We start from the raw sequence: 26,026 nt of genomic DNA, 5'->3' as shown, positions 1-26,026 counted from the left end.
GTCCCAGAGGACGCAGGGACTTCCTGTTCTGCCCTGAGGTGACCGCCTCCTGGGGCTGCACCTCTAGGTCAAAACACCATGACCGCTCCCTTTATAGACGCGAAAATTAAGCCAGCCCAACGAGGGTCCTGTGTAACGGGACCGGGCTCTAGAGGTCGGTCGGCGTCCGGGAAACCGACTTGGGGGGGACCCCCCCCCAAGTCGGTTTCTGCCCGGACACAATGGCTCAGCCGCAGGGCGACGAGGCGTAGACGCCTCCGCCCCAGGCCGGCGCCAAGTAGGTTTTGCACCTGCGCAATGAGAATAGAAGGCGGGAGGAGCCTGAGGGGCGGGGCCGGAGACGAGGACGCAGGGACGTGAGGGGCGGAGCCCGAGAAAGCTGGGTGCCTTTGATGGGCTGCATCGGGGAGGGGGCGGGGTAAGAGGAGTTCTTGGGCGGGGACTCGAGGCCGGTTTGGAATTTTTGGCGCGAGTTGGCTCCGCGCGCGTTCACGGGCCGTTCCCCCTCCAGAGGGTCCTCTCGCCCCGGCGTAGGGAGCTGTGGACGGCAGACCCCAGCCCTTCTGACCGCTCCGAGGGTTCCCCGCGGCCTCTGCTGACCCGGAATCTGGGACCTCGCGGAGCTGCGCCCCGCCCACCCGCTCCAGGTGAGTGCAGACGTGGCCCTCAGGGTTCTCGGGCCGGACCACCCCCTCTTCTCCTTCCCCTTGCTCTCGGCGCCCCCCGCCCTCTGAGAGCCCCTCCCGGGTCAGCCTCATCCCCCTCCCTCCTCGCCCTCCGATGTCCTCAAGTCCGGGTCGCACTGGGCCCCGCCCTGTCCCTCTGCTAACCCTTCTTCGGGTTAGCTCTGCCCCGCCCACTTCCCCTGCAGCCGCTCCGGGTGACTGCCCTGCTGCTTTCCCGTCCTTCCACAGCCTCCCTGCCCCCTTTCATCTGGGGACCCCTTACCACAGCGACCGCCCCCGCCCCCGTTACTTGTCCTTCCTCAGGAAAAGCCCCACACACGTTCCATCCACAGCCCCTCCCGCGTGACGGCGGGCCTGCTCAACTCTGTTCGCCAGGGTTTCCCCGCGCGCGCGGAGGTGAATCTGCTGTTGCCCTGCCTGGTAGGAACTCACGGTCTAGCGCGGTAGACCGAGGTCAGCATGTGTCCGTCCCAATGAGAGGGTGAGGCCTCTGGTCAGCGTCCCGGAAACCAGGCAGGAGGGACCCAAAGTCGGCTATAGGTCACCCTGGCCCTTCCTCTGCTCAGGGCCACCCTAGATTCACCTTGCTCCTTCTACCTACCCTGCCCCACCGCAAAAGCTGTTTGGCCAGGCCAGAGGTGCTAGAATGTAAGTGACATTGGGATGGTCTGAGAACTGGTTTAAGATGCAGGTGTCCGGTGTCTTTGAATGTGACAGGACTGGATCTGGAAGCTGTACTTCTCTTTTTTTTAATCCTCACTCATTGCTTTTCAGACAGCGTGGAAAAGAGAGAGACACACATCAATTGGTTGCCTCTTGCATGCACCCCCACCAAGGCCCGGGACAAGCCTGCAACCGAGGTACATGCCCTTGGCTGGAATGGAACCCAGGTGGAAGCTTTGGCCACTGACCCAAACCCGCTAGCGCTGGAAGCTGTACTTCTAACCAGTGCCCTGGGGGATCCTGACATCCCACTTCTTCACTTTGAGAAATCCTGGAGTGGGAATCCTGAGATAAAAGAGGCAGAGGAAGGGTCATCATAATTATGTAGGGTGAATCTTCCAGGCAGGCACCCATGGGGTTCCCTCCCTCAGTCCTCACTTTCCCAGGGACTGGAGGGCACACTTCAGATGATTGCCCCTTCTGTTTTAGTTACTGAGTCACCCCTTGTAGAGTATGGCATCCTTTTTTTTTTTTTTTTTTTTTACAGAGAAAGGAAGGAGGGGGAGAAACATTGATGTGAAAGCAAAACATTGATTGGTTGCCTCCTGCATGCCCTCTACCGGGGATGGACCCTGCAGCCCAGGCATGTGCCCAGACCAGAATCGAACCAGCAACCTTTCTGTGCACAGGGCTACGCCCAACCAACTGAACCACACTGGCCAGGGCGGGTATGGCATCTTTTGATACACTGTGGCTTCTGCTCAAAATTAAACTCCCCTCCTTTTGTTTTCTTGCTTTTGTTTCAATAACATAGCAACACAAAAAGCCCTCTGTGCCCCAACACACAAAGCCACTTAAACCTGTGGGGCTTCTGTAACTTTGTGTTTGCTTTAACAGCATTTATTGAGGAATCTGCATGTCAGACACTAGGCTGAGCCTTCTCTTAGGTTAATATTACAGGTCCACAAATCCCTGAGGCCAGGTGTGTTTTGGAATGCAAAATGTGTCAGACTTTAGAAAACTAATAACATGTAACATGTAACACCACCCATGGATCTGGGACATCAATAATCAAACACATTAATATTTTTGTCAAGAAATATATGGATATTCACACTTAGAGGGGAAAAATGGGTCAGACCAGATTTTTCTGCCAAATGAGTTTTACATGTAGATACCCAGTTGTCCCATTTGTTGAGAAGACTATTCTTTCCCACTGAATTGTTTTGCACCTTTGTCAAAATCAATTGACTATAAATGTGAGGGTTTATTTCTGAATTCTCAATTCTATTCCATTGATCTATGTGTCTATCCTTATGTATATATAATACTGTTGATTACTGTAGCTTTGTAAGTAAGTTTTGAAATCAGGAAGTATAAGTCCTACAACTTTATTTTGATTGTTTTGACTATTCTGGGTCTGGGGCATTTCCATGTAAATTTTAGGATCAACTTGTCAGTTTCTACAAAGAATCCAGCTGGGATTCTGATAGGGATGGTGCTGAATCTGTAGATCAATTTGGAGAGTATTGCCATTTTATCCACATTAAATCTTTGGATCTATGGACATGTAATATCTTTCTACTTACAGGATGGGGCAAAAGTAGGATTGCAGTTGTTCATATGGAAAGTAATAGAATAATTCATAAATAAGAATACAAGAATAAACTGTTTTGTGTACTTACAACTGTAAACCTACTTTTGTCCAACCCTGTATTTAGGTTGTCTTTAATTTCCTAAAGAAGCTGAGGGAAGAAAGGAAAAAGAAAGTGTATATGCATAATATTTATTATATTGACATTCTTATTTACTACGTCTGATTCTCTTCATTTGTTCCTGAAGGTTTGAGTTACCACTTGGTGTTATTTTCTAGTTCAGTACAGTTTTGTTCCCTCCCACCTCCTTTGTGCTGTTATTTGCATGTATATCACACTTCTTTTTTTTAATCCTCTAACTGAGGATATTTTTTCCATTGCTTTTCAGAGAGAGTGGAAGGGAGAGTGAGAGAAAGAGAAACATCAGTGTGAGAGACATATTGATTGGTTGCCTCCCACACAGGCCCCAACCAGGGCCAGGGATTGAGCCTGCAACCATAGTACGTGCCCTGGGCCAGAATCGAACCCAGGAACCTTCAGTCCAATGGCTGCCACTCTAATCACTGAGCCAAACTGGCCAGGGCAGTATATCACATTTCTTTATGTTACATGCCCAATAGTACAATTACATACATATTGTTTTATACAGTTGCTTTTTAAATCAATTAAGAGAAGAAAGAAGAAATATGCATTTATACTGTCTTCTTTTTTAAAAAATATATTTTTAATGATTTCAGAGAGAGGAAAGGAGAGGGAGAGAGATAGAAACATCAATGATGAGAGAGTCATTTATAAGCTGCCTCCTGCACGCCCCCGACTGGGGATCGAGCCCGCAGCCTGGGCATGTGCCCTGACCGGGAATCCAACCGTGATCTCCTGTATCCTAGGTCGATGCTAAACCACTGAGCCACACCCGGCAGGGCTGTCTTTTATATTACGTAATTACCTTTACTAGTGTTCTTTGTTTTTTTCATGTAATTTAGAATTACTGTTTGGGATCACATACTTTCAGCCTGAAAAATTTCCTTTAGTTTTTCTGGTAAAACAGCTCTGTTGGCAGTGAATTCTTTCTGTTTTTGGTTACCTGGGAATGTCTTTATTTTGCTTTTATTTATTTATTTATTTATTTATTTATTTAAACTTGTTGGGGTGACATTGGTTAATATGAACATATAAGCTTTATTTTTGAAAGGTAGTTTTGTTGGATATAGGATTCTTAATTGACAATTTCCCCCCTAGCACTTTGAATATGTCATCCTGTTGCCTTCTGGCCTACATTGTTTCTGATGAGAAGTCAGCAGTTTATCTTATGGGGAGGCTTGTAAGTGATGAGTCATTTTTCTCTTGCTGCTCTCAAGATTTTCTCCTTGTTTTGGTTTTCAGCACTTTTAGTATAATGTGTCTGTGTGTGGATCTCTGCATTTATCTCTACTTGAAGTTTATTGAGCTTCTTGGATATGTTAATGTTTTTCTAAATCACATTTGGGACATTTTTATCCATTCTTAGCATCTTTTTTTCTGCTCCTTCTCTCCTGGTACACTCATTATGCCTATGTTGGTACACTTAATGGTGCCCTACATTTCTCTGAGGCTCTGTTCCCTTCATTCTTTTTTCTCTGTGTTCTTTAGATTGTATAATTTCTATTGATCTATCTTCAATTCACTAATTATTTATTCTGTCAGTTCAAATCTACTGTTTAACCCCTCCAGTGAATTTTCATTTCAGTTATTGCACTTTTCAACTCCACAATTTCCATTAGATTCTTTTAATGATTTCTATCTTATTATTAATATTTCCTATTTGGGGAGATGTTGTAATCATGCTTCCTTTACTTTAAGCATAGTTTTTTTTAGTTCTTTGGACATATTTATAGTAGCACCTTTGAAGTCTTTCTCTCTTAAATCTAACATCTGGTCCCTCTTTCAGGCAGTTTCTATTGCCTGTTATTTTTATTTAAAAATTTAAAATATTTTTAAACATTATTTTATTTATTGATCTTAGAAAGTTGGAGAGAGGGAGAAACATCAATTTGTTGTTCCACTTATTTATGCATTCATTTGTTGCTTCTTGTATGTGCCCTGTCTAGGGATTGAACTTGCAACATTGGTGTATCAGGATGATGCTTTAACCAACTGAGCTACTTGGCCAGGGCTGCCTGTTTTTTGTTTTGTTTTGTTTTGTTTTGTTTTGTTTTGTTATGTTATGTTATGTTACGTTATTTTTCCTGTGTGTGGGTTACACCTTCCTGTGTCTTTACACATCTTGTAATTTTTTTTTGATCCTCACCTGAGGATATTTTTTCTTTTGATTTTTAGAGAGAGTGGAAGGGAGGGAGGGAGAGAGAGAAACATTGATATGAGAGACACATATCTATTGGATCTATTGGTTGCCTCCCATAGGAGCCCTGACCAGGGGCTGGGGTTCGAACATACAACTGAGGTATGTGCCCTTGACCAGGAATTGAACCGGCGACCCTTGGTCCGTAGGCGGACACTCTAACCACTGAGCCAAACTGGCCAGGCCCATCTCATAATTTTTTGTTGAAAACAGGACATTTTAGATGATATGTTTTAGCAACTATGGATACTGGCCCCTCAACTCCCCCCTCCCCTGTGCTTGTGATTTTTTAAAAAATATGTTTGTTTTTTTAATTGGTTTGAGAGAGAGAGAGGAAAGAAGAGGGATAGAGAGATAGAAACATCAGTGATAAGAGAGAATCATTGATTGGCTGCCTCCTGCAAGCCCCCTACTGGGGATGGAGCCCGCAACCCAGGCATATGCCCTGACTGGGAATCAAACTGTCAACCTCTTGGTTCATGGGTCAGTGCTCAACCACTGAGCCACACTGTGCCTTGTGATTTTTTTTTTTTTTTTGCTTATCTATTTTTTTAGGGACTGACTGGACCATTGTAGTAACATCTCTTTCTGCAGTATGAAGTCTCTGACATCACTCCTCAGAGGGCCCAACCTGGACATGTGCACAGTCAACTTGGGACACTGGGGTTTTAGGGGAGGCTATCTTGCTTTTTTAAATATGTTTTTATTGATTTCAGAGAGAGGACAGAGAGGGAGAGAGAGATAGAAACACTGATGAGAAACATCGATCAGCTGCCTCCTGCACACCCCCTACTGGGGATCGAGCCCGCAACCTGGGCATGTGCCCTGGCAGGGAATGGAACTGTGACCTCCTTGTTCATGGGTCGACACTCAACACCTGCTGGGTGGGGGGGGACTATCTTTAACTGTGCTTTCCCTGATCATATCCACCTGTTGGGCTCCCCCAATTGTTGGCTGTCTTCTCTATTGTTTTTGTCCTGGAGCATCAATTGCTCCATAGACTGATCCAATTAAATTTGGGCTCCTTTAACAGGGTAGCTTTTGAGTTCAGTGTTTGAAGTTTGTTCTGACCCCAGGAAGGTTCTTCTTATCTGTCTCTTTATCTGGTTCTCTCTGGTAAACTAACTGGCCCATGGTTTAGCTTGTTGCAATAATGGAGGCACGAGCCTCCTATTTGCTTACCACCCAAACCTTGATTGATTTTTGAGAGCACCTTTAAACTTGAACTTCCCATATTGTTTCAAGTAAAGTCTTTTTAGTTTTAGTTTTAGTTTTTGCTTGGGGAGCTTCAAAGCTACCTGTTTTATAACTTTCCTGTCCCCCAGGAAGAATCTCTGAGCTGCAGCTCTGTAGCTGGGGATAGCGACAGTTAAGCACATCTTCTTGAATGACATTGCTGCCTGGGGGGGGGGGGGGCAGCCTCTGGGCCTTCTCAGCTTGCCTCTCCCACTGTGGAACCTTCTTCCTAGGAATGAGCTGGGGCTTAAGCAACTGGGCTACAGTATTCCTTGCCTGCTGGACCTAAGGCAGAGCTTCCAGCTTATGAGTAGGGGCTGGTGGAAGGAGGGAGCCCTGGCCTCTCTGCTACATTCAGCTGGAACATGGAGTTGAAAGTGGAACGCCACTACATGAGTTTTAGCATGACAACTATGAAAAAGGAAGCAAGAAACTTTTGGAATCAGACCTTTTTTTACTTTGGAATTGGATATGAGGGAGTGTGGGCCTGTGTGACTATTTCCCCCTTACAGTCTTGGAAGAGATTGCATATCTTAAGGTCAAATAGCAGCTGCAACAATGCAGGGATGTATGCACAGGCAGTCTGGCTCCAGAACCTGACTTGGTTTAACCTCTTCTGAACTGTGGGAGCCTCTGGGACATGGACCCATGCATTTCAGTTTATGTTTCTATGACCTCCAGGTACAGACGACTGTTCAGGTGTGTATATATTTGTCTTCTGTTTTTCCCCGCCAGGTGCTTGTGTCTCCACGGCCTCCATGTTTAAAGCAGAACATGTGTGCAGAGTAGACGCGGCTTTCTTCCACAGCCTTTCTGGGGCCACAGGACAAGGAGCTGTTTGAGTGAACATACTGTTCTGTACTCTGCCTCTCAGGGCCTCCTGTGCTAGCCATGCCTGTGCCCACAGAGGGCACTCCGCCACCCCTGAGTGGCACCCCCACCCCAGTCCCAGCCTACTTCCGCCATGCAGAACCTGGTTTTTCCCTCAAGAGGCCCAGGGGGCTTAGTCAGAGCCTTCCGCCCCGGCCCCCTGCCAAGGGCAACATCCCCATCAGTCGCCTCTTCCCTCCTCGGACCCCAGGCTGGCACCAGCCCCAACCCCGAAGGGTATCATTTCAAGACAAAGCCTCTGAGATCCTACAGAGCCCCAGTTATGACCCAAGCCGGCAGGAGTCCTTCTTCCAGCAGAGTTTCCAGAGGCTTGGCCGCCTGGGCCATGGCTCTTATGGAGAGGTCTTCAAGGTGAGTGGAGTGACAGCTCTATGGGCCTGTCTGGGGGTGCCCCCTTACCTCCCTCCCCCACCTGGATGGGATAGTATCCTGGACAGCCTGCTCCCCTTCTCTCCTGACAGCCTACCTCTCCTGGGCTGACAGACACTCCTCCTCAATGTTTGGTTTGGCTGCTTTCAGTGTTTGATTTGCCCCCCCCCAGGCCCCGTAGAGGGCCCCCTCAGTGCATAGTCTCCCCTTGTCCAGAGCCTGGCACTCCTGGCAGTGGCTCCTAGCTACCATCTCCTCCCACCCTGGAGCCAGCTGTGCTGGGGTTCTTGGCAAGCTCTGCCTGGCCCCCAGAGTGCAGTGCATACCCTGTCCCGCGCCATCCCCCAGGCCATAGGCACTTAGGCTATACCCTGTACACCACCTTTTTTATTTCTTAAAATATATTTTCCAATAATTTTCTTTAAAAAAAGGTAGTTTTCCTTACAAAAGTACTACAAATAACATGGGCCCCTAGATTAGCTCTTCTTCCCAGAGGAAACCACTGGGCTTCTCAGGTGGGCATCCTTCCTTCCAGAACTTTGTCTATACATCTCTAGAATTGACCATATAGAGACAAACCCATTAATATTCTACACAGTGGATCACACTGCTGTGTTCTGTAGCCAGCTTTTTTCACAATAGTCTGAGAGACCCTCTGCATTAGTACTTAGAGGTCTGCCCTATCTCTTCCTTGCTTGGGCCTCCAGTGAACTAGTGCCTGGGGTGGAGGTCTGTCAGGTCTTGCTATTGCATGTGCAGGAGTGTCTAGGGTAGATGCTACACCTTCCACACAATCTTAACAGAATCTGCTGTTCTGCTAAATGGTTGTGCTACCTCCCACCCCACCTGCAAGCACTGTCTCCCTTCCAGGTGCGTTCCAAGGAAGATGGCCAGCTCTATGCAATAAAGCGCTCCATGTCGCCATTCCGGGGCCCCAAGGACCGAGCCCGAAAGCTGGCTGAGGTCAGCAGCCATGAGAAGGTGGGGCAGCACCCATGCTGTGTGCGGCTGGAACGAGCCTGGGAGGAGGGTGGCATCCTGTACCTGCAGACAGAGCTGTGTGGGCCCAGCCTGCAGCAGCACTGTGAGACCTGGGGCACTGGCCTGCCTGAGGCCCAGGTCTGGGGCTACCTGCGGGATACCCTCCTCGCTCTGGCCCACCTGCATGGCCAAGGCCTGGTCCACCTTGACATCAAGCCTGCCAACATCTTTCTGGGGCCCCGGGGCCGCTGCAAACTGGGTGACTTTGGGCTGCTGGTGGAGCTGGATGCATCTGGGCCTGGTGAGGCGCAGGAGGGAGACCCCCGCTACATGGCCCCCGAGCTGCTGCAGGGCTCCTACGGGACAGCAGCCGACGTGTTCAGGTAAGGGCAAGGCCATGGGGGCGCCTTCCTGGCTGAGTTGCAGTCAGCAGAGGGAGGGAAATGCCACCCTAACCCAAAGTCAGGAAGATTTGGCCCCAGGCTGAGAGACAGTGCCCTGAGGGAGTGAAGGGCCCACCCTGTAGTTGAGGGTGGTCTACAGTCAGGCTTTCTAAGCAGCGAATCATTTGGAGCTGCCCTACTAGATTCACTTATCTTTTTACCACATCTCCATGGAAGGACTAATTTCCATTTATAGGAGAATGGGCATAGTGGGGTTATGGGACTTGCCCAAAGTCCACAGTTAGCAGGTGGTGAAGTTGGGACTGGACCAGGCACTGGGTTCCATGGTCCATGCCGGTAACCATTGCTCTGCCTCTAACAATCTATCTAGCTATATCCACAGGACCCTGACAGTAACCATAGTGTCCATCTGGTGGGGATGCCAGGAAGACTCACCACAGTGGTTTGTGGGTTGTGCTGGGCACTGCATCCTGGACAGCCTGCTCCCCTTCTCTCCTGACAGCCCACCCCTCCTGGGCTAGCAGACACCCATTGAGGGGCTGACATGTTCCCTTCATTGGCCCTTCTGGGACCTTCTCAGAGCTCCCAGCCCCTCCTTCCCCACCTCCCTGGCTCATGGTAGAAGACAGCAGCTCTTTTCAGCCCTCTTCTCAGGGGCATCCTAGGGCTCTAGGATCTGTGGCCCAAGGTCAACCTTATCTGTCTGCTGTCCCTGTCTCCATCCCCCCCAGTCTGGGTCTCACCATCCTGGAAGTGGCATGCAACATGGAGCTGCCCCATGGTGGAGAGGGCTGGCAGCAGCTGCGCCAGGGCTACCTGCCCCCCGAGTTCACTGCCAGTGAGTGAGGGGCAAGGATGGGAGGGGACGTGGTGCTATAGACTCATGTGAGAGAGAATGGCTGGCTGAGGGAGACTGCTGGGCTCACAGCCCAGTTACCCTTGACATGGCCCTGCCCCATGGATAGGCCTGTCTTCTGAGCTGCGGTCTGTCCTCATCATGATGCTGGAGCCTGATCCCAAGCTGCGGGCCACAGCTGAGGCCCTGCTGGCCCTGCCTATGCTCAGGCAGCCACAGCCCTGGAGTGTCCTGTGGTACATGGCTGCTGAAGCCCTGAGTCGAGGGTGGGCCCTGTGGCAGGTAAGCCTGGTAAAGGTAACAAGCTGTTCTACCCTGCTCCCTGGCCCTGGGTTCTGCCCAGCCTCCTTTGGCCCCCTGTCCCCATAGGCCCTGCTGGCTCTGCTGTGCTGGCTCTGGCATGGGCTGGCTCACCCTGCCAGCTGGCTGCAGCCCCTGAGGCCTCCGGCTACTCCTCCTGGCTCACCGCCCTGCAGCTTCCTCCTGGACAGCAGCCACTCCAGCAACTGGGATGACGACAGCATAGGGTGGGTGAGAGCTCAGGACTAATGGGCAGGGGTGGGGAAATGGGCTGTCAGCATGGCTAAACCCCATACAAAGGCCAGGCTCCATGGGGACTAGTGGTGCACAGGGACCCCTCCCACAAACCTGGCCCCCACCATACCCTGGGAAGGGCACCAAGACTGGTGGGAGTACAGCCTGGTTTGACTGCAGTTGTTTCTTCTAAGCTCAGAGTATGGAACGGCTGCTGTGCTCTGCACAGCAGAACTGGCAATTTCACACTTAGAGCACGGGCACACTAGGGAGAAGTAGGTGGTGCAGCCTCAATCCCAGTCAAGGCTGCCAGTGCCGAAGGACAAGGCATTGTCCTTTTTAGGGGACAAAGTTCCCAGAGCCTGGCAAGCCCCTATCCTGGAAGGAATTCCTTAGTCCCAGGTGCCTGGTGGCCAAGTGAGAGTCTGTAATTAAGAAACTGTGGCAAAGGAAAACCACATGCTCAGGGCAGACAGTTCTCAGGAGAAATCACACCATTAACCCCTTCCTTATGAAAATGTCATCCTGTTGTTGCCCAGCTGGGTGGCTCAGTTGGTTGGAGCATTGTCCTGTACACCAAAAGGTCGCAGGTTCGATTCCCAGTCAGGGCATATACAAAGGTTCCAGGATCGATCCCCAGTTGGTGCCCATGTGGGAGGCAACCAACCAGTGTTTCTCTTTCACGTCGATAATTTTTTCTCCGTCTCTCCAAAAACTTCAATGAAAAACATACTCAAGTGAGGATTAAAAAAAAAGAAAATGTCACCCTTGTCATAGGGACACTTGATAACAGACATGAAGTGTGAGATAAGCTTCATTTACCACAAGTTCACTTTAAAGCCAGCTCATTCAAAGCCCATATGTTCTGAAAAGGGACAGAGGTGGCCTTTGAGTGTGATCAGGTAGACTTTAAAAGTTGTAAAAATGATTCTTTCAAAGGGCACCACACTTTCATTGCCTACAACTGTGGCCCCTGCCTGTGTCCAGCAGAAGCCTACACAGGGACAGGGTTGATCTTGCTGTTCCCATAGCCTCCTCCCCATGCACTCCCCATCGCGTGATACCCTGCTTGTCTTGCTCACCCCGTGTAGGCCCTCGCTCTCTCCAGAGGCCATCCTGGCCAGGGCTGCCAGGAGCACCTCCTCCACTCCCCAGAGCAGACACACACTGAGGTGAGTAGGCCCAGGGTTAGAGGTAGGGAGGGGGTGTCCTTTCAAATCCTGAGTGTAATTTCTCTCTTTTTCTTTTCCTTCCCCCCCAGGGATACCCTAGACCTAAGTGACATTGACTCTGAGCCCCCTCAGGGCTCCTTCCCCTCCTTTGAGCCTCGGAACCTCCTTAGCCTGTTTGAGGACTCACTGGGCCCAACCTGAGCCCATTCCAGCTGTGGTGCTTTTAACCTTTTAGCTCCTTCCCCTGTCCTGGAGGCTAGATGGTCCCTTCTGCCTGGCCATATCTAATAAAAGGTATCTGAATCTTGGGACCACCCAAGCTTGCTTGCATGGCAACACAGTGCTTCCTGCCCATTTTATTGACGTCGTCTGAGGGCCCTAGGATGGGCTGAAGCTGAGCCCTGCTGCGGGGCCCCAGGTCAGCAGATTGTAGCTAGGGGCCCCACACAGTGTGGAACAGAGGTTTCCTGAGCAGGTGCATCCCCAGTAGGCAGGTTGAGCCATCAGAACATGGCACTCAAAGTGGAGGGTGGGCCCGCAGCCCAGTGGTCCAGGTCCACTCAGCTCTTTACATCTGTGCCAGTTGCCTGGGAAAAGCAGCAGCAGTCCTCCTACCCCTTGGTCCTGAGATAAGGGGATAGTTCTGCTGCCAAACCCTCACTCCAATCTGGACAGAAGGGAGAAGGGGTGAGTGAGCCTCAGGTTGCTGAGAGGGCTGGCATGCAGGGCCAAAAGGTGGAGGTCAGGAATCGTAGGCTGGTGGCTGGGCCAGCCACCCACAAGGTACCTTAAGTGAGGGTCTGAGGAGGGGCAGGGTGGGGCTCTGGCTCTTGGATGGCAAGACTCCAGCTGTCAGAGCAAGACTGACCCCAGCGTCCCTCTGGCCCAACCCTCACAGGTCACAGGGTAAACTGAGGCCCTGAGGAGGATTAGTTTCCTTCTAGCCTGCACAGGAAGACAGTGCCCTGGAAGAAGGCAGGGAAGGAAGCTGGAGCTCCAAGGTGTGGGTAGGAGGAGAGGCTCATCCACAGGAAGAAAGGGTGAACAGACAAGGGCTCCCAGCTGGGAGGCATCCAGGGAGCCAGCCCCTTGCAGACCAGCAGAAGGAGGAAAGCCTGGTGTTGGCCCTAGAAGACTGGGCAGGCTGGCATGGTGTGTGGGCGGTGGCTCAGTCTGGGGGACAGGCATGGTGGGCGGCCCAGAGCAGGTCAGGCACGACGCCAGCGTGTAACTGCAGGATGGAGCCCACACTGAGCAGGTGCATGATCTGGTGTGAGTTGCCCCAGTAGTCGAAGCGGCCTGGTCCCCAGCGCTCTGGCAGGCGGGCCACGTTCACTAGCCCCCCAAGCAGTGCCAGGGCATCCATGCGCAGGTAACAGGGCAGGGAGCCCGGAGCTCCAGAGCCCAGTCCCACTCCCCGGGCCCCAAACACCAGAAGGCGGGCACCAGCCTGCCAACCAAAAGCTCGGAGTCGGGCACTGGTGGAGGGAGCAGTGAGGGCCCTCCAGCCAGCCACACCTGACAGCATGGTGTAGCCCACCAGGGCAGCTGGGCGCAGCCAGGGCCTGCAGGCCAGGGTGCAGTGGATGATGGGCAGGGCTCCTGCACAGAGGAGAGAAGCAGGAGAGGGCACATCAGTTTGGGGGGCTGCCTGCTCTTTCATGTGAGCATCCCCTCCTGCCCCCTCCCTAGCCCCCCAGCTTCCATTCTTCTAGCCCCTACCCCATCCTTTGGCTCACCGAGGGTGTTGACGAGGCAGACCCCACACATATCCAGGGCAAGGAGCCGAGTGTACACAGGGCTGCCCCCTTGGTGGCACATGAAGAGATGGTAGAGCACAGAGCCTGCAGGTGGTGCCAGGCAGGCCACACAGTGTGTGCCCCCCAGCCAGCCATCCTTGCCCAGCTGACCCCAGGGCATGGTCATTGGCAGCAGCACCAGGAAGCCCAGCAGGGCCAGCCCTGGGGAAGGGAAACAGTTATCCATCACACAGCTTCAGCACAGAGGACAGGTCATGTCCTCAGGGAGTCCACATTCTAGAGACAACATGAGAAGAATGAGAGCAAGACAAGTCTTGACCACAGTGATAGACAACTATTGCCAGACCTGGGACAGAGGCAGGCCCTGGGCTTTCAGGAATTTTACTTACTCAACAGGCTCACAATAGTTGTGGAAGTAGAAGAGATCATTATCCCCACTTTGCAGGAGGAAACTGAGTAACCTGTCCCAGGTGACTCCAGCAAGTAGTAGAGCGCCCAGGCAGTCTAACTCCCAAGCTGCTCTCACCCCTGCAGCCACATTACATCTCCCGGGAAAGCAAGGAGTCCCAAACCCCCAACCTGGTCTCCATGTGTCAGCAGAAGCCAGAAGGAGGTGTGACTCAAGCTGAATTCTGAAAAGGACATGTGGGCAATAATACCAGATCTCAGGGCCCCTTAGCTTGTTCCTCACAGCCCCATGTCTTCTCTCCACAAGTGACCAAACAAATGAAGGCTTTGGGCCCTTCTGTCTTCCAAAAGGGGCTAGGCAAGGCTTGGAAAGTGGGCAGAAAGAAGCTTGTTCCTTCTCCCCTGGCACCTCTGGGAGCTCAATTCCTCTTCCCAGTCGTCCTACCTCTCTCTGCTGGCACTCTGGCATTGCGCTCACAGGGGTCAAAGGTGGGCACTGCATGCTGGGGTCTCTGGCTGCCCACTATGGGCAGGGCCTGGCTAGGCCAGTCCTCCAGTGAGGTAGGTACCAAGGCTGGGCCCAGCCTGCTCAGGGGCACTCTCTTGGCCAGGGCAGGCCAAGGACGGACAGGGCTGTGTCAGCACAGCTCCCCGGGACTGCGGAGGAGGGGCCGGTGCCTGTGGGGCGGGGTGGGTGGGGGGAGGTGTCGCCACCAGGCGGAGCCCCAAGACTGGGCTGTTCCAGACGGGGCAGCAGGGCGGCTGCGCGGGGAGGGGCCCGGGCCTGGCTTTTGCTGCTGGACCCCTTTCTCACCCAAATCAACACCCAGGTCCCAAGTCAACACCCAACACTAAGGTTCCGGACTGGTGCTGCCGGGAGGGGGGAGGGGCGGGGATGTACGCAGGGGGCCCAGATTACGAAGGGGCCAGTACCTGCTTCTCCCCGGGGCTCAGAGGGATTAAGCAGACTCGGTCCCCTACTTGGTTTCCCTCGCCTGCCCCGGGGGCCCCCCGCCAGGGTAGCGGAAGCGGGCAGCGCTGTCCGGGACAATGGCAGCTTTGTCACTGCGGCTCCTGGTCGTGCCAGGTCCGGGGCAGCCCAGGACCTGGTCGCTGGGGCTCTCCTCGGCCTTCGGGCCACAGGCCCGGTGCAGGCAGGGCTACCGCGGTATGGGATGCGGGGCGCAGCTCACCGTGCGTGTAGATGTTGCCCAGCTCGTTGTGCAGGTAGAAGAGGCTGCGCAGGCAGCCAGAGCCGCTGCTGGCAGGCCGGTAGCCGGTCAGTACGAACTTGTTGAACTGCAGGTGCGGCGGCGAGCTGGCCCAGTCAAGCAGGCGCGGCCCGGCCAGGAAAGCCATGGCCCGGCCCGGCGCGGGAGGCCCACGTTCCTCTTAACCCCTGGCCTCCTCAGTGGGGCTGCAGCGGCGGGAGGCTCATCCCCGCGCCTGCCCACCGTCCAGTGCTGGGTTCGCGCACGCGCCGGCCGGGGGGTCCCTGCTGGTGCCCCTCCTGCGCTGCGCAAGCGCGGCCCCTGCGCCCCCGCGCCAAGGCGGAGGCCGGGAGCAGCCGGCCGCTGGAGCGCAGTGCGGCCAGTCTGCACATGCAGGCACGCCGCTGGGGCAGCTCGGGTTAGTGGCAGCAGCGAACAGTAGTCTGAAGCCCTGAGGACGGGTGTGGCAGGACGCGGGAGGGGACGCAAGGCTCCGCCCCAACGAACCACCCCCGCCATCCCGACAGCGTTTGGCGGGCTCAGCTCCAGACATAGACGCTGTGAGAGCCAATGGGTACGGCTGGCGGGGAAGGCCCCGCCCCGGGGCTGCCCAGGCCGTCACCCTCTTAGCATAATATATGCGGTGCTAGTCTCATTTGCATGGGGTGGCTGTTGACTTGGGACCCAAAATTCTGGACCCCGGTGGCTTTGCCAGAGTGACCCCCGTGCCTCGAGTCCTCCCGCAGTGTGTACCCCACAACCCCCAGGTCAACTCACACTTGGGCACCCATCCTCCCTGGCACAGCCCCACACCCAACCCCATCCCCTCAGCCTGGGCTCTGTCCAAGGTGCTGCCAACCTGGGCCCTTCAGACAGGTCAGGTCTAGAGCCAGCGCGCCCCCACTCCAGGGGTGATCTCTCGACAGGCCCGGCTCCTGCGGAGCGCAGCAAGGCGCGCTGAGATGTCCTGGCCTCTACCCGCGTGCCTGACACTTCCCGGCACCCTCGAGAGAGGCCCTATCCTTCGGGTCAGGCTTCTTCAAGATTGAGCTCGACCTAACTCGCTCTGTTTTCACCTACAGGGATCACCTTCAGCCCCGCCCAGGACAAGCAGGAAAGGGAGGGGGAGAAAGAGGGTTGGAAGCCAGGGGAGAAAGGTCAGTCCCTGCCTGGGTTCATATTAAGGTGGGGCCCAGGAAGGCATCCCTTCAGTTTGTTTAATCTGGTTTACAGCCCTCACGGAGAGCCCTTTTCTCCCCTTCTCCAGGACCCCGCCCACTCATCGGTCCGCCTGCGTGATTCCTCCGCCCTCTGCATTTCAGTGGGCTCCCAGAAACTGCGTGGAACGCCCTTAATTTGCATGGACACACCCAATCCTTGGCTCTAGTGTCATCAACATAACTTCCCACCACTTAAGAATTTGCAGCCCAGGAGGCGTGGCTCAGCGGTGGAGCATCGACCTATGATCCAGGAGATCTCGGTTGATTCCCGGTGAGGGTACATGCCCGGGTTGGGGAGCTCGATCCCCAGTAGGGGGCGTGCAGGAGGCAGCTGATCAATGACTAATCATTGATATTTGTATCTCCCTCTCCCTTCCTCTCTCTGAAATCAATAAAGACATTATTTAAGAAAGAAAAAAAAAGAATTTGCAGAGCACTATACCAAAATAGGTCCTTTATTCAAAGTCTCTGTCTGGTCTTTTGACCACTTTTGTTAACCTCTCACATTTCACTTAGGGCAGCAGTCCAGGACCACCCCAAGAAGGGAATCCTGAAACCAGAGACCTCCCTATCAAGGTCTATGAGGAGGGGAGCTGATTCCTCTTGCCATTTGGCCTCAACCATCTGGACACCTAGAGTCAGAACAAGTTCCCAATAATAGTACCAGATGCTTCCTGTAGGACATCTTGCCTCTGAGAGATGAGCAGGGACAGAACTGCCCTTTCAAAAGTGGAAGGCCAAGGTAGAGTGCGGCATAGCGTCTCAGGTGTCCATCCCACTGTTGGAAGATTCAGTGGACCCTGGGGGTCCTGAGTCAGAGAGCAGAGATGAGCGAACGCAGGGAACTCTGGCTGGAGGCACTCAAGGGGCGGTAAGTCGAGGCTAGACCCTCAGCCTGGGGGTCCCCGGGGGGGCAGGGCAGTGCCACTCCTCCCGGACGGCGGTACCACACGGCCCAGCTTCTCCCAGAGCCCTGGGAAGGCCTCAACGGCAGGGGCCCTTTTCCTGGAGCCAGCAGACAGCTCCTAGAGAGGGAGCAGACGTCAGCCGAATACCCGACGAGTCTCACCTCCAGCATCCTGCTTTGCCTGCGATCCCAGGCTCAGTTCCTTGCGCGGACCCAAGGCCTTGTCCCTCAAGAACCTAGAAGTTCCAGCTCCATTCCCCTTCTGGGTCCCAGCTTCCCACAGCCCCCGGCCCCACCATGTCCCTGGGCACCCAGGCTTTAGGCGCCGGCCGCCCAGCTGGGCCACCCTCAGGCCCTGACCCAGTACTCGCACCGTTGGCGCAGCAGGCGCAGCAGCGACAGCAGCAGCAACAGCAGCAGCAGCAGCAGCAGCAGCACCGAGACGGCCATCATTGTGGAGAAGACCCGGGCTGTGGGCATGCGGGTGCGGTGAGGACAGGGCTCCAAAGGGGCTTCGCCCCAAACTCCCGCCCGCCTCAAGCGCCCGCCTCACCCCCCACTGCGGCCTCCGGAGCCCCAGGCCGGGGGCTGCAGCTCACATTGGTCCCGTCGGGGAGCGCTGCAGGGGTCTGGGCCGAGCCCTTGGGGAGCACGGGGTTCTCCTCAGCGTCCTGCACACCTGCGGAGAGGGGTGTGAGACCGGGTGGCTGGGATCGGGCCGAGGGGGACGGGGCGGGGCCTCACCGCGGTAGGTGAGCGCGAAGCCCTGCGCGTGGCCGCGCGCGTCGCTGCGGAAGGTGAGAAGCAGCGCAGCGGCGCGCAGGTGCAGCGTCCCGGCCGGCGGCGGGCGGGCGCCATCGAAGGCGCGGAGCAGGCTGCCCGAGGCCGCGTCGCGCAGCTCCAGCCGGTCGCGCGGGTCAGCCAGCTCGAAGAGGCGGAAGGTGAGCTCCAGAGCGGCGCCCGGAGGGCCAAGCGCCCAGCTGCAGTTCTGGTCCGGCCCGTACTCATCCGGGAAGTCCGGGGAGTAGATGACGCCCTGAGGTGCGGTCCAGTTCCCCTGACAGGAGCCCACGGACACTGTGGGCGGGGCGGGCGGTCAGAACCCAGAGACCCCTGGGCATCGCTTCGCGGGGCGGGGCTCCACCCAAAGTCCCGCCCCTTCCCAGCTAGGCCCCGCCCCCAGGCTGACCCAAGCGCTCCCTCCGGCCCCTTCCATAAGTTTACAGATTCCTCTCCTCAAACCGCGCTCTCAGCCCCGGGACCCAGCCCTCGGCCCCCCAGGTTCAGCCCAGTCCCCTTCTCAGGCCCCGCCCCCAGCTTACTGCCTCCCCCACTCCCATTTCGCCCCCTCGCTCAGGCCCTTCGTCTGCGCGCACTCCGCACCTTCGTAGACTCCCAGGCGCCCATCGCCGCCGCACAGCTGGCCCGGGTGGCCGAAGCAGATCTGGTCACAGTCGGTGGCCGGGGCCGGGCGACCTCGAGCCAAGTCGCTTTCAGAGCCACAAAAGCAGGCGTAGCCGGCTTCCACGCCCGCCAGCTGGGAGCATAGACCGGGTGACGCCAAGGGCAGGGTCTGGGGTAAGGGTGGGGCGGTGGGAGCCAGGGGTCGGGCTCGAAAGTGGAAATCGGACTGGAGGTTCAGAAATCAGTATCAAGGTTTGGTGTCAGAGTTGGGAGTGTTTTGGGTCCTGATTTCGGTCAAGGTCAGGGGTCACTGGTCTGGGCCTGTGCGCGGTACCTGGTAGCCCTTCATGCGGCAGAAGCGAAGGCACACCTGGACCGTGAGCTTCGTTGAGGTGCCGCTGGGGCCGCTGAGGGCTGGGGGTGCTCCCGAGTCCACGAAGCAGCCCAGGTACCCGGGCACTGGGGAGGCATGGGAGTCGGGGTCTCTCCGGTGCTTCTAAAAGTGAGCTCCACTCAGGCAGCCCAGCGCTCCCACCCTTGTCCGGCTGGGCCCACTCACTGTGGCACGTGGGAATGTCGCAGTAGCGCCAATAGATGCCCTCCTCTGTCTCGGCCACATAGCACCACGGCTGCACATCGCCGTCCGGGTTCCTGTAGGCCGGAGAGAAGCCCGGATCCTGCCACCCGCAAATCCCAGGCCCCACCCCGGGGCCTATTCGCAAAAGGGCCACCGAGTGGGGTGCAGCAACTCTCCGTTCTGCGTGTAGACTTCCGAGTGGACGGCGGGAAGTCATTAAAGGGCCCTGGGGGCTGACTTTAGGTATTCAGCCGAGGACCTCGAGCGTCCTCGGTAGCGCGCTCCCCACACCCCGCCCTGGGCCTCGGCCACGTGCCTTGCCTCAGAACCCTGCTTTAAAGCAGAAGTGGCGACTTCTACCAGCAAAGTGTCCTCCCGCTCAGCTCACTTTCTGCTGCTCCAGACAGCAGCTGTGTCCCTGAACCCCAGTCCCTCCGTCACCGCTAGTGGATGCCCCTCAAAGAAGTTGTAGGGCAAGAGCCCGGCCCCTCACTCCAGAGATCGCTTTCTGCCGGGTCCACACGGGACCCCTGGGTGCCCGGGCCTGATGTGAGGCTGCACAGAGGTTGCACAACCTAAGGCAGGACCCAAGTCGGAGAATGTTTTGAGTGCCCAGCGCAGGCTAAGGCCTGCCCGCGTGCTCTTCCGCTGGACCGACCTCTGCTCCATTCACGCAGAGCCCCTGCCTCAGGCCCCTGCCCGCAAGAGTGGACCCCGCACCGCCCCCAACAGGCCCCGCCCCTCACCGACAGAAGTTGTGCGCTCCCAGCCCCCAGCGACCCTGGGGGTCCCTGGCGCTGCTGTAGCTGTGCTGCTGCGTCTGGTCCCAGAAGAGGCAAGGGCGCCCCGCGCCGCGCGGGCCCGTGCGGTTCTGGTGGCCGCGGTAGTCCGCGCCATTCACCTGGAAGCACTCGGACAGGCCTGCAGGTGACAGCAGGGCCTTGGGAAGTTCGCAGCCTCCCACGACATCCTAACGCCACGACGCCAACTCCTGCCGGGCTCCCCAGCTTGCGCCCTGGTGCCCCGGGGCCCTGGGGCTGCTCAGCTGCTCCCGCCACCTGCTCTGACCCCGCGCCAGGCTCGGGACCCGGGCCCTAGGCGCGAAGGCGGAGGAGGGAGAGGTGGCCGAAGCCCGGTCCCCGGGCCCAGACTCACCTGGGCTGTGCAGGCTCCCCGCGGAGGCCCCGCGTGGCGGCAGCGTCGGGAGGAAGAGGAGAAGGAGGAGGCTCTGCGGGACTCCTGTCCCCATCGCCCCCGACCTAGGAGAGGTCGCCCTGGCCCGCATTCGACCTGTGCCACCCCCGGGGTCGCTCCGGGGTCTCCCAGGCGACCTGGGGGGGCGTTGTCCTCGGACCGTGAATCCTCGTCTCACTCTGGGCAGCGCACTCCGTCTGGGGCGGGGGGAAATATCTCCCGGGGGTATTTGCCTCCCGGGGTTTCTGCCCCCGAGGCCGCTCTCCGCCCCGTCCCTGCCGGTGGTCGCCCAGGGGGTCTTCTCCGCCTCTGCCTCTCCCAGCTCGAGGTCCCGCCGGGGCCTCGGCGCGCGCCCTCCCGCTGCGCCTCGCTCTCCGCGTCTCCCTAGCCCAGGTATCTAACGCGCTCGCTCCGGCCCCCCTCGTGTCCCTCCGCGGGTCCCTCCCTCCTGGGTTCCTCCCTCCCCCACCCCCACCCTGGAGGCCGGGAAGCCCCGCCCGAGACTGGAGCGGAGGCAGCAGGTCCAGACGCCTTCCGCGCCCGCCCCGGGACCCTCAGCGCCCCGCGCGCCTCTCGCCCCTCCCCCTCTCGGGGTCGGCGCGGGTTCCAGGTGGGAGTGCGCGGAGGAGCACCCGGGTCGGGGAGATACCGGACCCTATCCCGAGGCCACACGCCCCCGGGACACCCCATTCACAAGCACCCTTAAATGAAATGCACCAACCCGAAGTCGCCCGTTCACTGTCAGACACACGCACACCCTCTTTCGGATCCTCGCGCCCTCCTCTCCAAAGGTCCCGACGCCGCTGGCCTGACGAAGGACGTGCCACTCCCTGCCCCCGCACCCTCGAGACGGGAGGGAATGGTGGACACTCAGCCCTGGACAGGCAGGGGCAGCTGGTGTCTGGGGAAGAAGGCAGCTGCGCCCCTGGTCGCAGCCTGTCCCTCTCTCTCCTCCCCCTTTTCTCCCTAAGACCCCCCAGCCCAGGCTCGCCGGAGCCATCGCGGAGCGATGGAATTCCCCCAGCTGTACCCCCTCCCCGCGGGGAGGGAGGGGGAGGTTAACAGGCCCAGGCAGGTGTGGGGGGAAATTCCCCGCCCCCTCCCCCTGGGCCCAACTCCTCAGAGCTCTCTGATCTCCCAGCGCCGCCCGCCTGCTGCCCCCAGGGCTTGGGGGGAGGCCAGCGCAGGTGCGTTGGAGGGCGAGGGAGGGGACAGGGGAGGAGATGGGTGGTGGCCAGAGGCCCAGAGCGGATCCGCCCTGTCCCATCCCTTGCCCCTCAGTCCGGCGACCTCACCCCTCACCACGTCCACATCAGGCTGTCCATCGTGGAAGGACCTGTCTCCACCCAGGCGGTACCGCCCCCTCCGCCCCCAAGACGGGGGCCGCAGGGACGATTCTAGAAAGGCCAAGGTGCCACTGGCAGTGATGGGACCCCAGAAGACCTCACAGCAGGCTCTTGGGTGGGTGGGGGTGGCGTGCAGGGGAGAATTCTAAGGAGGAGGGCTTGCTGAGACTCAAGGCTGGCACTGGAGTCGCCTCCTGAGGGAGCCCGGTCAGTGCCCAGGCCGGCCAGGGCTCGCTTCCCAGTTTCCTGGCCCTGCGGGGCACTTGACTAGGAGTTTCACCTGGTAACTGGTGACTGGGCCCCTTGCTCCTTCCTGCCTGTGAGCACCATTACTGCAAAGGCTTGGTGGCATCGCAGAGAGCATCCCAGGGCCGCAGACCTGGGCCAGGATCTGGGTGATGGGAGCGCACAGACTGCCTGTCTACAGTACCAGCCTGTCAAGGAAAGGGAGACAGGGACAGCCAGGACCCCATGTGAAGATGGGAGTCAGTGGGGGGAATAGAGGAGGAACTGGCCCCTTCCCTGAAGGGAGGCTGGACCAAAAAGGACTGTCCATTGGGTCCACAGAACTTCCATCGCCCACTCCCGATTGCCTCAGTCTCCTGCAAAGGGCCCGTTGGATGAGAGGGAGGGGGTGCTCAGTTCCAGGACTCAGGCGCTGAGATGAGGGGCAGTGTCCCCACTGCAAGCTTCAGTCCCAGGTGGCTAATGGAACCTCCAACTAAGGAAGTCCAAGGCCTTTGCCCCCTGCTGAGGGGACCCACAGGCTGGGGAATTAAACAACAGAAACTTATTGATTCACAGTCTGGAGGCTAGAAGTCTGAGATCAGGGGTGGTTCCTTCTGAGAGCTGTGAGGGGGAATCTGTTTCATGCCTCGGGATTGGCTTTGGTGGTTCACTGGCCACCGTTGCCATTCCTTGGCTTGCAGAAGCATCAGTCACCCTGATCTCTGCCTTCATCTTCACATGGCATCCTTCCTGCCTGCATGTCTATGTCCAAATTTCCCCTTTTTATAAGGATGCCACTCATGTTGGATTAGGGCTCTCCCTACTCCAAGATGACCTCACCTTAACTAATTGACCTAACTGCTATGACCTAATGGGTGAGTTGTATGGTGTGTGGACTATATCTCAATAAAACTTTTACTAAAAAAAAAAAGTAGGCAGGGTGGCACTGGTGGACACAACTGATAGGACATGTAGAGACAGGCAGGACAGTGTCAAGGATGGCGCTGGGTTCTACTTGTGTGGTGGGGCCTTCAGACAAGGACAACAGGTAGACACTCCCTCTTGCTGCCTGCCTCTGGTGCTCACAGGACACCCCCGGCCAGGGCCCTGGAGGCAGCTGGACACACAGGTTGGGTTGCAGAAAGGGGAGCCAAGCTGGTGCTGCAGACTGACAAACCATGAACCCTGAAAGTTTGGGCCAAAAAGAGCTGAGGTTCAGTTTCTAAAACACCAGGCTTTTAGGTTGGGGGGGCAGAGGATCCCTTGAGGGAGACTGGGAGGGAATGTAGTGAGGGGGTGGTGAACTCAGAGGAGGGATCAAGGAGGGGGTAGAGGGTGATGAGCTCTGAGAAGCATCTACTGACTTTAGTGAAAAGGAGGCCCTTAGTTCCACCGTGCAGAATTCTTCCTGACAGGACATGGGGACAGGAGGCTGGGCTGGGCCAGAAGGGTGAGTGGGGACATGAGAAACATTTCTGTGATGCTCACTTTACAACCTTGGGGACAGGGATGGGGACTGAGGCTCCTGGAGCTGATCACTGCTCCCCATTTTAAAAATTTGAGTTCCTTGTTGATACTTATACTAATCCTTGTGAACTTTTAATTTTAAATTTTATAATTGAGACATTGATGGGAACTGTCATGCAAAGGGTCACAGAGACACCACCCACACCACGTGGTGCAGACATAATAGAATAGGGTTTATTGGGGGAAACTAGCAGCAGAGTGAGATGTGGTGTCGCTGTCCACAGAGGGGGCCCCAGCTTGCAAGAGAGGGATTGCCCCATGCACTTTGCTCTGTGACAATGATGGGGCAAGGGACATCTTTGTGGTTCTGGAACCATGGAGGAAGTGGACTTAGGAGACACTTCTGGAGTTCAGTGGCTAAGTGGCCATGAGGCCACCCAAGATGATGACAGTGTCCAAACTGATGTCCATCTGGCATCCTCCGTCCGAGCAACATGCATCATCCATCTGTCCTCTAAGGTCGGAGCAGGCGTGGAGAAGAGGAAGAGTGTACTGGCCCCATCAGCGTGAATGTCCAGGAGGAAAGAGAAGCCTGTGCCCTCTTTAGATTCTTCTCACACTGCACCCCAACTTCTGGGTGCCTAGAGCCCAGCCAAGGTGACAGCCGTGGGGCTTGGGACTAGGGAAGTTGTTGGTCCGCAGGCCCCACTGGAGGGGATGCAGAATGGGCACAGCGCAGGCTCCGCTGGGTGCAAGGACTGTGGCTCAGTGCTTTTCACCAGGCACCTCGAGCCTGTGTGAGGTTCCAGGCAAACTCCGTTTCCAACCATGTGCCACTGAGATATGTGGAATGTATGGCTTTGTGATGCCAGCTGTTGTTGCAAAGGGGATGTGGACACACACACCAGCTCTACATGGTGAGATATAAAATAAGGTTTATTGAGGGAAATGAACAAGCAGAAGGGCAGCGGGGGACACCCGAGATGTCACTGTCCCATAGCCGGATGGGAGGCTCTGTGGCCAGCTTGCCAGGAGAGAAAGAGCCTGCTGTTTGTGCCACTTCTGCAATTACAGGATGAGGGCAAGGAGCCTTGCTGTCAAAGACAAGTCCTTGTTAGCGAGCGGCAGCCTCTGGAGTCCCAGGGGACATCAGCCCGCTTCTTTTGGACCTGCTAGGCCAGTTCTCTGCTGTGTTACCAGACTAGAGAAAGACATGCACATCTGCTGCCATCCAGGTCTGCCCCTCCTCCTGCATCAGACGAATGTGGGTGACCCAGGACACTGCTGGCCTCAGCCAAATAGTCTGCTCCATGCTGGCTCCCACTGCCAGGAATGACACCTGCCATCGGGATCATGGGCACTGAGTTTATGTTGGAAAAGAGTGAGGGAAAGGAAGTCTGACAGTGTATAGCGGGACCTCTGGTTGGCCTGCTCTGTTACTAATGGAAGGCTGCGCCCCAGCAGCAGGCGGCCAAGGGGCAAACAAAGACCCACGTGGCACTTGTCCAGAAAACACCTGAGTGGCTGGAGCTAGGCAGGGCAGCTCAACTCAGCTCCAAAAAGTGGGAAGCTCTTCAAACGTGCCCTGGCCAAAGCAGGGCCACACCCAACTGGAAAGTCCTTGGCAAAGTCTCGTGCTCTGAAAACAGATAGGTGTTTGTGGCTTGGGGCGGCACAACAGGGAAGAGTGACTTTGTCAAAAGATGCTTCTTCAGATCTTTCGGAGGTCAGGCCTTCCCCACATCACGCACACCTGCAAGCTGCCAGCTCCTGGCACTCTTCTTTGCCTGCATGAAGACACCATCAGAGTTTTCCTCCTGGGAGGCCTCTTGAGGGAGTGTGAAGCTGTTGATGCTTTGAAAGAGTGAAAAAGAGCTTTTGTCCAGAAGCAGCTAACTTGGTGGGAAATGCCAGCGTCCCGCGTAGACATGATGCTGGCGACACATGAGATTCCTCTGTTTGAGTTGGAGAGGAGATTGGCCTCACTGAGACTCACTGCTGGGTTTATCTTTGAATTTTCTGATCACAAAGAAACACACATTCATTATAAAAATCCAAATATGGCAGAAATAGATAACAGAAAGTTAAAGATTCCTGTAATACGTTTCCCTTAGAGAAAAACCATCAACTAGATCATTTTAATTTTATTATTATTATTATTGTTATTAAATATATCTTTATTGATTTCAGAGAGAGGAAAGGAGAGGGAGAGAGAGAGAGATAGAAACATCAATGATGAGAGAGTCATTGATCGAGCCCGCAACCCAGGCATGTGCCCTGACCGGGAATTGAACCCCAATCGCCTGGATCCCAGGTCGACGCTCAACCGCTGAGCCACGCCCGGCAGGGCTATTATTATTATTTTTTAATCCTCACCGAAGGATATTTTTTCCATTGCTTTTCAGAGAGAGTGGAAGGGGGTGGGGGGGGGGAGAGAGAAAGAGAGAGAGAGAGATGTGAGAGAAACACCTTGACTGGTTGCCTTCTTCACGTGCCCCGACTGGGGCCAGGGATCATGCCTGCAACCGAAGTATGTGTCCTTGGCCAGAACTGAACTCAGGACCCTTCAGTCCGCAGGC

The 26,026-nt window shown here is 56.0% G+C and overlaps 4 protein-coding genes across 12 annotated transcripts in view; 1 reads left to right on the top strand and 3 right to left on the bottom strand.

Moving 5' to 3' along the window:
- Positions 1-483: 483 nt before the first annotated feature.
- On the top strand, positions 484-11,926 carry PKMYT1 (protein kinase, membrane associated tyrosine/threonine 1; the record flags this gene model as incomplete). Its single annotated transcript, XM_081132938.1, has 8 exons — positions 484-647; positions 7,254-7,760; positions 8,649-9,142; positions 9,895-10,001; positions 10,129-10,301; positions 10,389-10,546; positions 11,645-11,725; positions 11,815-11,926. Exons 2-8 carry the CDS (start codon positions 7,410-7,412, stop codon positions 11,924-11,926), a joined length of 1,476 nt encoding a protein of 491 aa, XP_080989064.1. The 5' UTR covers positions 484-647; positions 7,254-7,409.
- PAQR4 (progestin and adipoQ receptor family member 4) lies at positions 11,350-15,574 on the bottom strand. Of its 2 annotated transcripts, none has more exons than XM_081132939.1 (3): positions 15,087-15,574; positions 13,465-13,686; positions 11,350-13,327 (listed from the first exon to the last, which is right to left on the bottom strand). In XM_081132939.1, the coding sequence occupies exons 1-3, from the start codon at positions 15,250-15,252 to the stop codon at positions 12,894-12,896; spliced, it is 822 nt and encodes a 273-aa protein (XP_080989065.1). In that variant the 5' UTR covers positions 15,253-15,574; the 3' UTR covers positions 11,350-12,893. The 2 variants fall into 2 exon arrangements, with proteins under 2 accessions (XP_080989065.1, XP_080989066.1); XM_081132940.1 differs by having other exon boundaries at positions 13,465-13,761; positions 15,087-15,166.
- A 1,178-nt stretch (positions 15,575-16,752) lies between these two features.
- On the bottom strand, positions 16,753-20,829 carry KREMEN2 (kringle containing transmembrane protein 2). Of its 4 annotated transcripts, none has more exons than XM_081133260.1 (9): positions 20,368-20,829; positions 19,959-20,133; positions 19,195-19,286; positions 18,970-19,094; positions 18,615-18,768; positions 17,976-18,308; positions 17,785-17,910; positions 17,605-17,701; positions 16,753-17,349 (listed from the first exon to the last, which is right to left on the bottom strand). In XM_081133260.1, exons 1-9 carry the CDS (start codon positions 20,495-20,497, stop codon positions 17,139-17,141), a joined length of 1,443 nt encoding a protein of 480 aa, XP_080989386.1. In that variant the 5' UTR covers positions 20,498-20,829; the 3' UTR covers positions 16,753-17,138. The 4 variants fall into 4 exon arrangements, with proteins under 4 accessions (XP_080989386.1, XP_080989384.1, XP_080989385.1 ...); XM_081133258.1 differs by having other exon boundaries at positions 18,615-18,861; positions 20,368-20,789; XM_081133259.1 differs by having other exon boundaries at positions 18,615-18,804; positions 20,368-20,789.
- A 3,536-nt stretch (positions 20,830-24,365) lies between these two features.
- FLYWCH1 (FLYWCH-type zinc finger 1) overlaps positions 24,366-26,026 on the bottom strand; it is a 36,096-nt gene continuing 34,435 nt past the window's right edge. For all 5 annotated transcript variants that reach the window (XM_081131628.1, XM_081131626.1, XM_081131627.1 and 2 more), the window contains one exon: positions 24,366-25,466. In XM_081131628.1, coding sequence (XP_080987754.1) covers positions 25,430-25,466 — 37 coding nt within the window. In that variant the 3' untranslated portion in view covers positions 24,366-25,429. The remainder of the gene's footprint in view (positions 25,467-26,026) is intronic.

This window comes from Miniopterus schreibersii, assembly GCF_964146895.1.
Source record: "Miniopterus schreibersii genome assembly, chromosome: 3".
In the NCBI taxonomy this organism is placed as follows: Eukaryota; Metazoa; Chordata; class Mammalia; order Chiroptera; family Miniopteridae; genus Miniopterus; species Miniopterus schreibersii.
The sequence above is the reverse complement of the archived record's forward strand: the minus strand, read 5'-3'. Positions and strand labels throughout refer to the sequence as shown.